Source organism: Podarcis liolepis, assembly GCF_965112155.1.
Source record: "Podarcis liolepis genome assembly, chromosome: 10".
Lineage (NCBI taxonomy): Eukaryota > Metazoa > Chordata > Lepidosauria > Squamata > Lacertidae > Podarcis > Podarcis liolepis.
The window spans coordinates 15,288,580-15,304,000 of record NC_139562.1 but is presented as its reverse complement, the minus strand read 5'-3'; the positions used below and the strand labels follow the sequence as shown (position 1 = coordinate 15,304,000).

The 15,421-nt window shown below is 42.2% G+C and overlaps 1 protein-coding gene across 1 annotated transcript in view; it reads right to left on the bottom strand.

The window, feature by feature from the left end:
- Positions 1-588: 588 nt before the first annotated feature.
- Positions 589-15,421, bottom strand: part of PLCZ1 (phospholipase C zeta 1) — a 48,476-nt gene continuing 33,643 nt past the window's right edge. Inside the window, exons 10-13 of the mRNA XM_083461211.1 lie at positions 10,886-11,058; positions 5,040-5,172; positions 1,970-2,119; positions 589-741 (exon numbers count right to left, since the gene is read on the bottom strand). Coding sequence (XP_083317337.1) covers positions 653-741; positions 1,970-2,119; positions 5,040-5,172; positions 10,886-11,058 — 545 coding nt within the window. The 3' untranslated portion in view covers positions 589-652. The remainder of the gene's footprint in view (positions 742-1,969; positions 2,120-5,039; positions 5,173-10,885; positions 11,059-15,421) is intronic.

The window sequence follows — 15,421 nt, the reverse complement described above, 5'->3', positions numbered from 1 at the left end:
CGCCGGCAAGGGTGAGTGGACCGCCGATGACGTATCCATCTGATTCCGATCCGAGCACTCAGCACAGGTATGTTCAACTTCTGAGCCCCTCTGAGCCATAGGTAGAAAGCCCAGCCAGCAGCCAAATGAAGCCTCAAGGAAAACCACCGTCACCTCTCCGCTGGGAAGCACTGAGCAAAGGTGAGTCCCCAGGCAACACAGCCGATTTGATCAGCACAAGGCATGCAAGCTCCACCCCCCAGTTGTTCTTAAACTTCTTATTGCGTGAGCAACACAGCCAAGCAACACAGTTGGAGCCTCCCTCCTCCCTGGCCGGCAGGGAGGGAGGGAGGGAGAGGAGCTGCTTCCTTTGAAATTTAAGGGACATCATTTAAGGGACATCCATCAATAAGGGACAGCAGCGGGACATGGCGCTGGAATAAGGGACTGTCCCTTCAAATAAGGGACGCTTGACAGCTATGATCTGACTTGGCTGTTGAGACTGACACAGAACAATGATTCAGCAAAGCAACTTTCATATGGCCTTTATGCATACTGAATACCATTGGCTCACACAAGTAAAAATAAGTTATGACAGTAACAAAGTAGTACTATTAAACCATGGTTTCTTTATTGAGGATTCAGGCTGCTGAGGGAGCTCTGTTAGCAAACATTATTGGTTAAAGTACCAAATATGCACAAAGAGTGAAGCAGGACGCAGGTTGACACCAAGTTTGGAAAAAAGTGGAACCTGGCGATAACCTGTAAATGCAATAGCAATGAATGAGTGGATTACAGGCAAAGTGATTCACATAGACATGTAAACCTTAGTTCTGTCCCAAGAAATGGAACCTAGGAGGGAGCCACGTTCAGTCCTCTTCACATCTTCAGGTAGGGCTGGTAAAGACTTCTGCCTGAATCCCCGGAGAGTCACTGCCAGTCAGTGTACACAGTGCAGAGCAAGAACCCAATGTTTGACTTGCTAAAAGACAAGTTCCTATGTTCCTATAAGAACCTATGAGCGCACAGAGCAGTCACTGGGCTTGCAGCCTTGAGGATGTGGCCAGTGGCATCCTGGGAATCAGGATGGCTACAGAAATACATGGAGGTACCGGTTCACACAAATAGGTTGTAAGCACCATTATGGACCTGCACACTCCTAAAACAACTGTATGTGAACCAATGTATTAACTGGCCCCTACATTCACCTAGAAGGGACACGGGTGGCTCTGTGGGTTAAACCACAGAGCCTAGGACTTGCCGATCAGAAGGTCAGCGGTTCGAATCCCCACGACGGGGTGAGCTCCCGTTGCTCGGTCCCTGCTTCTGCCAACCTAGCAGTTCAAAAGCACGTCAAAGTGCAATTAGATAAATAGGTACTGCTCTGGCGGGAAGGTAAACGGCGTTTCCGTGCGTTGCTCTGGTTCGCCAGAAGCGGCTTAGTCATGCTGGCCACATGACCCGGAAGCTTTCTGCAGATAAACGCCGGCTCCCTCAGCCAATAAAGCGAAATGAGCGCCGCAACCCCAGAGTCGGCCACGACTGGACCTAATGGACAGGGGTCCCTTTACCTTACATTCACCTAGAAGGGTCAGCTACAATTGTAAGTAACAAAGTAAACATGTGGTAGAGGACAGGACAGCTCCTGCAGCTGAAATTCCAAAAGGATGCACGTTAAAAGACAACATTGTTGATCTGTATAAAAGGGAAAGCAGAGTTCACACTTTTAGGAACAGTGAAGACTCAACAAGTAATGCAGTTAACGCCCCATTCAGTTCTTCACAATGTCACAAATTAAAGCTAGGCAACTAACATGGTTAAAAACAGTAACACCACAGCAATTTTTTGAACAGATCTGGTTTCAGCAATGATAGTAACACAACCACTGTACCTTGGAAGCACTCAATTTAAGGCTATGTTGCATATCATAATCAAGAGGAGAAAAATTTGTTGTTAGGGATTTGTGCATGGGGGGGAGGGGGACTAATACCTTTATTCATGCTCAGAAGTGGTAAAGTATATTGCCCAAGGAAGTCATTGGAAGTGAGAGAAAGCTGATCTTCTACAACAAATCGTACTAAGGCAAGCTCTGGAACTTGGATGTTAAATGTGAATGTTTCATTCCACCTGGGACTCAAAGCTGAAATAAAGAAATCAATATAAGACAAGCAATGATCTGTTAAAACAACTCTACATTGCTAATTGTGTTCTATTCACTGACCACTGAAAATAAAACCTCCATCTGTTTCCTATTTCTTTCTCTGCTCATTGATGATTCTCACTGATTGCAGGAGTACAAGTCTGAAATGCTCCCACAAATGCAAAACAAAGGCTGGCTAAGTAGAAACTCTTCTTATGTTTTTAGCTTTTACTGTTTTATATCTATGCTTTTCTATTTTTTTATCTGTAAACCACCTTGAGTCCCAGTCTGGGCACTCTATCATAGAATTACAAAATTGGAAGAGACACCAAAAGTCACCTAATCCAACCCCCTGGAATGCAAGATTCTCAACTAAAGCATCCATCACTGATGGCCATCCAATGTTGTCTTAAAAATAGGTTTTTGGGTGTGAGGAATTCAAATCTGCTATTATTTTTATGATTGGACAACATTTAGCTTGGTTTAAGTTTGATGAAGAAGCACATAAACTGCTTTTGGAAAACTACAGAATTTTAATTTATACCTTCTGAAAATGTCAGGTAATGCTAAATAATAATAAAAATAATGGTAATGTATAACTGCAAGTACTAAGCAATCATTTTTAGTGATTTCTGTGCAATTTTACACGTTTTGCTTACCAAGCAAAATTAAATTATATTAATTTAACCAAAATATCTTTTGAATTCCCAAGTCGTGTTCCAACTTTTTTAGCACTCCTCATTTTTGGGAATTTGAAAGCTGAAAAATTCAACTGCACCTAGACTTGTTTGCCTGATGTTAAAACTGGCATTACACTGCAGTAGAGCTGTCCCTTTGGAATTTAAATGATCCACTGACAGGCTTCTTCTTTTTAGTTTAATCACAACTATGCACAGTTTCCAGCAGTGAACCATAATGAGGTGAACCATTTGGAGTGACACAGTGATTTGATTCCTCCCTTAATTTTGTCGTAATGCTTCTTTTCTTTCTTTTTTTGCAGATGGATAGTGGAAAGACACCAAGGATGCATAAAAGACACAACTTTAAAGATTTGCCAGGATTTTTCTTTCTACTGCAAGCCTAAGAAAGCAATCAAGCCAAAGGCTTCTCTAATCCAGCACCCTGTTCTCACAGTGGCCAACCTGATGGCTGTGGGAAGCCTACAAGGAGTTGGATGCTGCGGTGTCTCCGAAAAAAATTACACATCACTTGGGAAGACAGGCAAACTAATGCCAGTGTACTGGAAGAAGCAAAGATCACCAGTGTCACGCAATTATTCTTCAATATCAACTTTGTTGGACTAGTCATGTTGTGCGGATGCTTGATGATCACCTTACAAAGCAACTACTCTATTCAGAACTTTAAAATGTCAAATGTAATGCTGGTGGTCAACAAAAGAGGTTCAAAGTCTCTCTCAAGGCAAATCTAAAAAGATGTAGTATATACACCGACAACTGAGAAACACGGGCCTGCGAGCGCTCCGACTGGAGAACAGCCTTTACCAAAGGTGTCATGGGCTTTGAAGATGCACAAACTCACGTGCTAAGAGGAAGGCACACTTGGCAAACCCTCACCATGATCAACTCCTGCCTGGAAACCTAAGTCCCCACTGTGGAAGGACATGTGGGTCCAGAATTGGCCTCCACAGTCACTTACAGACTCACTTTTAAAACCATGTTTATGGAAGACTGATTGCCAAAGAAGAAGAAAGAGCTCTCACCACTTGTGATTCCCAACAACTGAAATCCAGAAGCTGAAGGGATGAAACAGACTTTCCTGCAGGGATGGCCTTATCACTAGGCAGATCCTATAGAATGGCAGTGAGATGCTGGAGGACACAGCTTGATGCGTTTCACACTGTCTGCCCTGCTTCCCCCAAACTAGTCTGCTGTCCTCAGGCACTGCCTCATCTCCAGTGTTGAAGCAAGATTCACCTGCAATCAGGTCAGCTTCTATAGATGACAAGGATGGGAAGCCTCTGGCTCAGGGACCAAACGTGGCCTAGAGACGTCTCCATCTGCCCCAGATAGAGACATACCCCCCCCCCCGTGGCCCCACTTCATTCCCCAAGTCTTTTTGCCTGGATGGAATGTGTCCTTGAACTCTGACAATGCCACCGGCTTGTCCAGATAGAGAACAGAGAGGCATGTGTGAGGTTATGTAGAATGCAGCCTACTACATACAAGTAAAATCTTTATCTATTGCTCCACCCACTTTGGGCTCTGGCCCAGCCCATCACCAAAAGGAAAGGGAAATTTGTGGTGTTGCAGGCACCAGGCAATCAGTGCTTCACACAGCTGGCTTGGGCTGCCAGCTTACAGGACTGGCTTTCTATGAGCTTGTTTCCGCAAACAAAAGTGTATGTCTGTCCACGGTGTGGGGACCTGTATGCTTCTGTAGTGGCTCAACTGTTCAAGTAACATACATTTTTACACACCCCGGAAGAAGCACTAAAACCACAGCAGACAACTAGGGACAAGCAAAAACACAGAAAGAGAGGTATACTGGTACTACAAACATACAAATTCCTCCATTTTTCTCCGTCTGTTTTCTTCCACTGCCCACTTACAGCTCTGACGTAAACAATGAAGGCGGAAAACAAACCTGTCCACCTCCACAGAATGCAATTAGAACAAAGCTTGATCTTTCCTTTGTTCTACTTTCCCCCATACACATGTAAATGTATGTATTTTAGCCTGTCCTTTCTAATTCATTCAAATAATGGAATTTTTAATATTCCATATAAGAACTCTCTCTGTGTGTGTATGTACCATTCATGCTTTCCTTACTAATTTATGCACTGCTGTTTCTGTACATAGGCCCAGTTGCCAAAGGCAAAACTTTGATAAGCTATGTAAGCCCATGAGTTAAATCCCTAAATTACTGAAACATTACGCAGCCAATAGACTGTTGCACTTACCATTGCCCTTAACTACACAGCTCTGTTGCTTTGCATGGTCTTCCGGAACACCATAAATTTCTACTAGAACTAGGGGGTCAGCTTTATTACTCCTGGAGAGACTGCTAGGTGGTAATTGATGACCGCTGATAAGCTGCACAGAAAAACAACAACAGTGCATAAGCTTCAACTGGGATATACAATGGTACCTCAAGTTACATACGCTTCAGGTTACATACGCTTCAGGTTAGATGCCGCTAACCCAGAAATAGTACCTCGGGTTAAGAACTTTGCTTCAGGATGAGGACAAAAATCGTGCTCCAGCACTGTAAAATGCGATTGATTATTATTCTGTAAAATGCAATCAATTATTATTCTGGCATCAATGGTTTTACTGAAAAACAGACGGGGAAGCCTACCACACAGGACAAAGCTAACTGAGAATTATTTACCCTTAACTATGAAACAGCTGTAAAAAAAACAAGTGTTTGAGCTGCTATTGGGGCAAGAGGAATGGTGGGAGGGAGGGGCTGCTTAATCATGTCCTCTCAATTTTCTGTGTAATACTGGGGAGTCCAAGCTTCTTTTCCTCCCATATACATGTTATCAAATCACCAAAGATGGAAAAGCAGCAAGAGGAAGGGCAATTTTGAATGGGGGGGAAATGACTACATGGGAAAGGAACAAGAAACTCCTCACCTGCTATTCCTCCACTTGGGATTACAATTGCCATGGCCACTTTTCATTTTAAAAAGATTAAAAAAAAACAACCACATCTGACATATAATGCCTACTATGAGCCTCTGTTTTCCTTCATTTATGTGCAATCTTTAGCATTTTCTGCACCCAAGCCCCCCAAGTGCATCTGTAACTAGGTAAGAGGAGGTCCTTGTTCCCCCTTGAAAGTAAAAATAAGTACAGTGAACTTGAGCATGTTCTTCTTCCGCACTTCCCCTCCTCTCCATCTTTTGTGCCTCTTTTTGTCTCTGTTCTGTCAGAATGCTGCTTGCAACAAGCTTCTTGGGACAAATACTTCTCCTTTTTGCTCATGCTACTTTGCAAATCACAGTGTGTATTAACGGTTCTATATTTTATACCGAGTAATGATGACTTATGATTTCAACACCACTTTTGAAAATCCCAGCGGATAACAGCAGCAGTTTGTCACTGGCAAAATATACTCAGTCCTTGGTACTAGATGTGCTTGTTGCTTTGCTTGTTATTTGCATAAATCTCTTTCATATAGTTAGATCAAACCTGTAAAAGCTACTGCCCATAAGTCTTCTCTCAGAGTATATCAGGTGAAGTTTGAGTAGAATGCTATGCAACACATCTTACATCCTGCTCCAAAGGGTCTTCCATGCCTGTATTTCTCAGACTTAGGGCACTGCCAGACAGTTGCTATTCTCAGGTGGAATTTAAACATATATTTGGCAAATTCAAATTGTGTGTTTTATAGTTGATTGGGAGGTCTTGTGCAAAAATCCCACTTCCCCAAAAGATCGGACTTTTGCAATAAAGAAAACGATGGGAAAATGCACTGCGACATATGAGTTAACATATGCTTTGACGCAACCCCATCTAACCTCAATGCAAACAAATAAGAATGAATTCTCAATAAACAGTCAATGTCGTCTAATCATCCTGCAAACAAATCAGGATGAATGCTCGATAGGTCAATTGGAAGTGCCCTTACTTTCTCATAAAAAAGGCCCTCGTATTACTGCAATACTCTCTATATTGCAAGGGCATTTCATTTTATCACATCTCTTAGCAACTGATCCACCACAAAACTGTCTTATTAGAGGGGTGTTTTTTAGTGCATATCTACCCATTCACTAATCACTTGCTTCAATCACCACCTACTTAATCCCTTCTCTCTCTCTCTCTCTCTCTCTCTCTCTCTCTCTCTCTCTCTTTCTGACCTTGAACAATTCTGATCTCCTCACAACCCCACAGACATTTTATAGTCTTTCCCAACCTTTCACTAGAGAAAAAGAAACTCACTTAGTCTCAGCAGAACTATTGATATCTGTCTGTGCATACACTGCACTATGTTCTGGCTCCTAAACATAATAAGCCCATTCCAAAGCCTAGCACCACGTTTTAAGCAGAGGCACTACACATTTACAGAAAACCCATTAAAAACGGGTTATGGGATGTCAGAGGGATAAGAGGAATGGACCAAAAGCCAGCAAAATGGGGGGGGGGCGCGACTGCAACATAATACTTCGACACTGATATAGGGCTTGGGGTACATTATCTCAGGGTGCTCACAATAACCTTGTACAGCAGGTTAAGTATTATTATACCATACTGCTGGTGTGAGAGAACATTGGCTTCCTCAAGGCAATCTAGTGAGGTCATGACAGAGGTGACATTTGAACCAGGGATTTCACACTTCACTTCCTTGCAGAGCGATCCTAAACCGTGGTTCTGTACTCCTCTGGGCGAGGGAGTGGCAGGTTCAGATGCGGCAGAAGTTTCTCCACCACCACCATCTCCACAGATGGCAGGGGGCTGTTTCTGCTGTGCCCACCACCAGCACAAGCTGTTGACAACCTACCCGGGGTGTTTGCTCCCTTCAGGAGGCCCTGAAATTTGTGGGGATGGGGGGAGCGGCAGAGCTGGGCCAGCCATGGATCTTCCTGGAGGCCACAGATGGGGCCTAACTGGGCCTTTCTGCAGCAGAAGCCTAGAGCTAGCAAAAGGTAAAATAAGCTTCTGCCCTGGCCAGTGCCAAGAGCAGAACTTTGAATGCCGTAGTGTTGCTGTCCCTCTACCTAGCCCCACTGTTCCTTGGCTGGGACTGTGGATTGCTCCCTTAGCCTTGCAGCAGCTCCCTTAAACAAAAGGCTCAAAGCCCAGTAAAATTGCAACATGTTAAGTGTTTATTGGATCAAACCAGAGAGACAGCCCTTACTTAAGTGAAGAATTTCTGTTAATTAAAAGCACACACTGGCATGAACAAAATCTTTCAGTCTTTTTTTTTTTTTGCAATTAATTAAGTGGGGCAAACTTTTTAAGTGCATTTTTTAAAATCTGAATCGGTGTTACAAAGCTGGCTCATTGTCACATGTTTGCAAACGCAGGGCAAAATGGCAACTGTGTAACAAGACAATGAACTACAGCAGTGGTATTTAATAATGTGCCAAATGCCTTTGATGACTAAATAGCATTTGCAAGAAGCTAGTCTCAGCATCTGTGGTACTCAAGGTATTTATTTCCAACAGCAAGCAGAGGAAAAGCACAAGGAAATATTGCAGATAATAAATCAAGCAGGTGTGATTTATTTTAGTTCAGACTGGCAATTTTTCAGTACCACTGCTACGTATGAGCCTCACAGCTTGAACTAAAAGGTCTATTTCACAAAGTTTTAGCACACAAATGATATTTATAGGTTATATGTGAAAAATAAGCTAGTTAATCTCAGCATAACAAAAACAATAACTGATAAGAGGAAAGCCGACCTGCCTTCTGAAAGAAGTAAGGTACAGGAATGGATTCAGACCGCATTACTAAACTGAGTGCAAGCCCTGATTTAACTGGATGGTGCCCTGCAGGTTCAAGCAACCCAAAGCTGAGGCCACTTATAGCAACGTCTGAGGAAATTGGGAACATGCTGCAAATGTGCCCTAAACCTTCCTCTGAGGAGGTCAGTGTGCCATTTAGCCTCACAACATGCCTGTGGGGCAGTTCACTAAAAGATCCCCACAACCAGTCATTAAACTTTGCAGTCCAGAGGGGATCTGAAGCAGAGTTTTCCATATCCAAACCTGACCCTCTAGCCACCATGATTCTCCAGCATCCATCACTAAGATGGATGGACATCTGATCAGCAGCACCAGCTGTGGGGGCAAGGTCCCTATGAAGTCAAAGGCAAACAGAACAGAACAGGCAGGAAAAGGGTAAGCTCTTGTTTTTCAGCTCTTTGAGTCATGAGGCAGAACAAACCACCAGTATGGGAGCCAGATCAAGCAGCTTCAGAATAATCAAAGGATAAGTCGGACAAAAATAAATAGAGATGACTTCTGTGACCAGGTAAAGGTAAAAAAAAAAGGTAAAGTACCCCGGACGGTTACGTCCAGTCAAAGGTGACTATGGGGTTGCGGTGCTCATCTCGCTTTCAGGCCGAGGGAGCCGGCGTTTGTCCACAGACAGCTTTCCGGGTCATGCGTCCAGCATGACAAAACCACTTCTGGCGCAAAGGAACACCTTGACGAGTGCCAGAGCACACAGAAACGCCATTTACGTTCCCGCCACAGCAGTACCTATTTATCTACTTGCACTGGCGCGCTTTCGAACTGCTAGGTTGGCAGGATCTGGGACAGAGCAACGGGAACTACCCCATCACAGGGATTCTAACTGCCAACCTTCTGATCAGCAAACCCAAGAGGCTCAGTAGTTTAGACCACAGTGTCACCTGCATCCCTAGTTAATAACCAGGTAGAGACTAGCAAACATACACTGAAATAAAAACCCTGTTGGGCTCTGGGTGTGCTAAGGGCTCTAACTCTTTCCATAGACAATGCTTCCCAAAGCTAGTGCCCTCCATTTGTTTTGAACACCAATAAGTTCCCACCAGCACAGCTACAGCTGATGGGAATTGTAATCTAAAACAACTGGAGGGCAGCAGGTTGGGGAAGGCTGCTCTGGAGCTATCTATGTTTTAAAACCTGTATCCTGTTGATGTAATGCAAAAACATTTGGAGGATAAAGTGGTATTTGCTGCAGCCAAGGCTATTTGGTTGGTTGGTTGGTTGGTTGTTCATTAGTCCTTTAAAATATTTATATTCCACCTGTCTCAACAACCTGATTAAAACAATTCATTAATCAATTAAAAATAATTACACAAATTAAAAAAGAAGCAGGTAATATACAGTAAGTAGAAAACAGTGCAGGTAGTCAATCAAGTGCCACCAGACACCTGAGCAAACAGGAGTTTTTAATTAGCGCCTACAATTTGACAATGTAGGCATATCCCCTTGCAATCAACTCATTTCATACTTGCATCAGCCCCAGGACTTTCCTTTGCACGTTCCTAGGAGGAAAATTCAGAAACTGCTTATGCAGTGTCACTGGAATCAGTGGGACTGCAGCGATATATATATATGTGTGTATCGTTCCTCCACATTTCATAATGGCACATTTATAAGTGTGACTTGAATCATGTTTATAGCTGAGTAAGTGCCTTGAAGCTATTATGCATCTTCACAAATCTACCAGAAAGCAAAGAGAGAGCAACCATATGCAAGTGATAGCACAGGGGCCCTGCTGGTACAACTATTTATTTTAAATTAACTATAGGCCGCCTTTCACTGCGAAAAATAACAAGGTAGTTTACAAAATAAAACCAGTATAACACAATAACAATAAAACATAACGCAGAATATCAAAGGTTTGGTAAAGTCAGTATTAAGGATCTGAGCTTGGGAGTGCCCATGTAAATAGTTCAATATCTACCAAGCTGCAGAACACCTGTGCCAGAGGTGCCCATCATATATTTAAGTGGAGTTCATTATACAATGTGGTGGCTAACACAAAGAAGGCCAGATGTGTCTCTACTAGATGCCTAGAAGGACCTCATCTGACAACCTAAGTGGTCTAGGTAGAAGCGTCCTCCTTCTCAGACAACCTGGTCCTAAGCTGTGCAGGACTTATATGTCAACAACAAAATCTTAAACTCAGCTCAGCAGCAATTATGCTGCCAATTGACACCAATCAGCTATCAGGTACAGGTTACTTGAAGTGCTTATCACGAGCTGAGGTGGAAAATACAGAGAAAGTATTAGTATTTATTTGCAAAAAAGAAAGCACAAGTGGTCTGGCAAATTAAATAAAGAATGTTATCAACAAAATGAACTAACCTTTATAGTAAGAAGCACCGGTTGACAGTTTGAAGATATAGCATGTGGAGTAAATTGTGTGTCTCTATTTCTTAGATATTCTGGTTTTAGTAAATAGCCAGAACCACCATTATCCAAAAATTTCCCAGTTTGAAGATCCATTTGCAGTCCTGCTGTTTGGAAATTTAAGGCCACTGTATGAAAAAGCAGAATGTTCAATTACAGAAAGGTAGACAGCAGGAGGCTACAATTTAAATATATATATTTACAATATGCACCCTGCAAGCTGCTTGAATATACACACCACAGTAACTCCAGCTCTGGATTCAAAGCACTTGAGTAGATACAGCTATTATGGTGTCTTCTTAGAAGGTTTTCCATTTTTAAAATAAGCATATTATGGACAAACTAACCAATCTCAGACTGAGTAGAGCAAATCAGTAAGACATTAAGAGGATCAGGCTAGAATTAGCTGATCAGGCTGCCTTAGTTGATGGCACTTTGAAAGAGGGATCATAGCTCATGGTTATGTAAATTCATCCAATGCTTTTTGTTTTGCAAACCCAGGTATACTGCAAGGCTGTGGGTGAAATTTTACTGCGGTGCAGTAACAAGGCTACAACTTTTATTGGCAGCAGTGCCTTAGCAGTCTGGCTTCACATATGGCAAGGATCAATTCATCACCTAGCTCATCTACTGTATGATGTGAAAGCCCCACCCTTAGTCCATGTGCTGGGTAGTTAATACACATTTTGCTGCTGCTTCTTTTTTTCCTTTTTCCTTTTTTTACAAAATTGCTTTTATTTGTTAGCTTCTTTTTAAAAAATGCTTTGTAGTTTTACTGCCTCCAGAGGTCCTCCCCTCCCCCAAATGTATAAAATAAAAGGCAGCTCTGATTTGTTTGTTCAAACACTCGTTTTTGCCTTCATAAACCAGTACGTGCAAACTCCATCTATAATAATTTTTCTGCTTATTGCGGGCAGCAGCGCTCCAAAAATATGACCAATCTTTCAAAATTATGGAAGAGTGGCAGCCATACCTCTCTGGAATTCCCAGTTATTAAAATTCTCTGCATGTCTCTAGTGTATGGAATTGCAACATATGAACAAGAGCGATGTCGGCTGCAATCCTAAACACATTTACTAAGGAGTAAGCTTTGTTTGTTTGCTTTAGAGGATTTGAAATATTCAAGGCAAACCCTCCCAAGGCAGGTTACAAAGATAATTAGCTTCATATGCATAGCAGGAACATGATGCTTCCAAATAATTTATAGAACAGCCCAGCTGCAATTATTCCAGCCCAGGTCCTCAATGACAATCTTTTTACCCATCCACTCATAATCTCTCCTGTCCTGCCTATCCACAGAAGTTGCTTCCAGGTTTCAGGCATTGCCCCAGTGGTACAGTGCCTCAGTTTGTGGAAGTTTTGTTCTAACGATGAAAAGATTTGGGGATTTGGGTGGGTATGGCTGGACCACCTTTCTGTTTTCCAAAAGCTTTGAGGTCTACGTAACAGTAGCGATGAGGAGGAAATTAGACTCAGTTCGCATGTAAAAGCAAGTGTACCTAACTAACACTTTCTGAAACAATATGCAAATTGAAACACAGCCATCCATTGAAACTCAAACTTCCCTGAATTTTGCAATGTATTTTAATTATTATTTTATTATTATTTATTTTATTTCTATACCACCCTATACCCGAAGGTCTCAGGGCAGTTCAAATAAAATATCAAATACATAAAATCAAAACAAAACCAACAACCCAACAGAACCCCCCCCCCAAAAAAAGAGCCAGCATTTTAAAAAAAGGCATAGGATGTAGATCAAGTCAGGCAAAGGCCTAGTTGAAAAGGAACATTTTTGCCTGGTATAAAGGTGTATAGTGAAGGCACCAGGCGGACTTCCCTAGAGAGAGCATTCCACAGACAGGGAGCCACTGCAGAGAAGGCCCGTTCTCGTATTGCCACCCTCCTGACCTCTTGGCATTAGCTGTGTGGCCACAGGCTAAGGGCCCAGTGGCATCACTAATACGTCGCCAGCCTCAGATGCTCTGATGTAGAAGAGGACCTTGCAAACATTGGCCTCAAACAGCTGACTGCTTTATGGCTTCGTGGAAAATGTACTGATCCAGCATGCTGAGACACATTTATTTGCAGGGTGCAGTTCCTTAGCCTGGAGATGAAATTCATTAAAAAAAAACCTCATACTTCAATTAAAACAGTAAAAAAAGTAAGTTTTGAAAAATCCATTTACCTAGGTGCATGTACATAAAAATAAATATATTTCATGTGTTATATAGCAGGACTTTACAAATTTGTACAGTGGTACCTCAGGTTACAAACACCTTGGGTTTCAGACTTCACTAACCCAGAAGTAGTACCTTGGGTTAAGAACTTTACCTCAGGATGAGAACAAAAATCGCATGGCGGTGGCATAGCAGCAGCAGGAGGCCCCATTAGCTAATGTGGTACTTCAGGTTAAGAACTGTTTCAGGTTAAGAATGGACCTCCGGAATGAATTAAGTTCATAACCAGAGGTACCACTGTACTTTTCAATCAAACTGAAGGGTTAGTTTGGTACCTGCACACCAATGAATTCTGCAGCTCCCAATTTTCTGTATGGATTTTAGAGTTCCATTCAGAGTGGAGATCCCACAGAAATGGAACCACAGTCCATAGCAGAGAACGGCCATAGCTCACTGGTAGAGCATCTTGCTTTGCATGCAGAAGGTCCCAAGCTCAATCAAAGAGGGCTAGGAAACAACCCAAACTGAAACCATAGGTAGTCACAGCTATTCAGTGTAGACTAGAGGTGGGGAACACGTGGCCCCCCAGATTTTGCAGGACTACAATCCCATCCTCCATGGCCATTGACAATGCTAGCTGGGGAGGATGGGAGTTGACAGTTCTGAGCTAGATGGAGCAATGGTCTCTGTATAAGATGTTCTATGAGGTCTATTCATGCCAAAACGCCGGGGGAAAGCCTACCTGGAACTCTTGAGTGCCTTTCATATGCAATTCCCTTGTGCTATGATGTTTGAAGGAGCTGTAAGAAAACTACAAGCTGCACAGAAAAGACTGCATTCTCTCAGAAGCTTCTAGCATGTTTATTCAACCACACAGGGTCAAATCTGGTAGCAGGGTTGGTGGAACCCTTACCATGCAGGCTGAGAAACTGCTTGTGTGCTTCTATGTCATTGTATGCACCAATGCAGAGCTTTTTTCAGCCTGAACTCGCTGGAACTCAGTTCCAGCACCTCTCAGGTGGGTGCCATTGCCATTCTAAGAGAACAAGGGAGGTGTTCATAGTAAGTTCTGGCACCTCTTTTTCTAGAAAACTCGCACTGCACCAATGCCATAATAAACATGAAAGTGCCTGTTTATAATTAATTTGGACAGCCTTGGGTTCTGAATTAACTATTCTGCAGAACCCCTAATAAATTTAAATTATGAATTAATTACAAAGCAGAGCTGACAGATCCCACTCACCCTTCAGCGGCTGTTCAGTGTTGAATGAAAGAGGGAGAAAAACAAGATCTGCTCTTCTAATTTAATGATAAGTAGTAAAACCTAATTATAGTAAAAACAACAACACCTGTACTGAAAATATGCTTGACAATCTATGTAAGTTATGTGAAAATGCACCATTCTGTTGTCTAAACATTTTGAATTGCTACACAAGCCCTCCTTGCAGTTTAATCATAAAGCACTGGTCTTTATCTTGAACACAAAACTGTCAGAATTTCCTTTTCTCAGAAGCTCAAAACACTTTCCGTTGTTTTGCTGCTGCAGTTTTGGAAATAAAACAGCACACTGCCTGGAACAGGATATTATAATTCATGGGGAAAAGACAGCACAGTTATCACTGGCATGAAGTAAAATCTTCCCTTGTCTAGGACTGTGGTGCTCCTCATTTTGAAAATTCACTAGTCAGCCTAGTAAAGCACAAACATGACACACATAAAATAGATAAATGATTTTGGGTTTTTAAAAAATCAAAGGAACTTGATTGTTTGCCAGAGAGAAATACTGAACCAAAGAGGCACAAGTCATGTATAAGAGTAATTCAGAAGAGGCTTATTCTCTCTTCCTATGAGATAAATGTAGAACTACTGACTGCATGCTGTCAACTTCACATTTTATATCTGAGGAAGAAATGTCTGAATTTTAGAGTCCTTGGGTTGTTATGCTGTGTGGGGTATGTGCGTGTGGATCCTTCTTGGTGTCACTGTTTTGAGTTCTGGATTCTGAACTGGCATCCTTACAGGCTGATCTATAACTGATATTTCCGGACTCACTGGAAATTCAGAATTCCCAAAACAATATGCAAACAAGAATGCATCTATTTTTCAGAATTTGCACTTCTACAAAATTTGCTGTCCTGTGTACAAACGTGTGAATATTAGGCGAAAGTGTGCATTGAAAATGCATATATTTGTGAAAACAGCATTATTTAGAACTTTAGAAAGATAGGAAACTGAGAGAAATCAAAAAGAGGTGTAGATAAGCCCCTGGTCAGTTTGTGCTGATCTACTGCATTTCCAAATATGCGTTCTA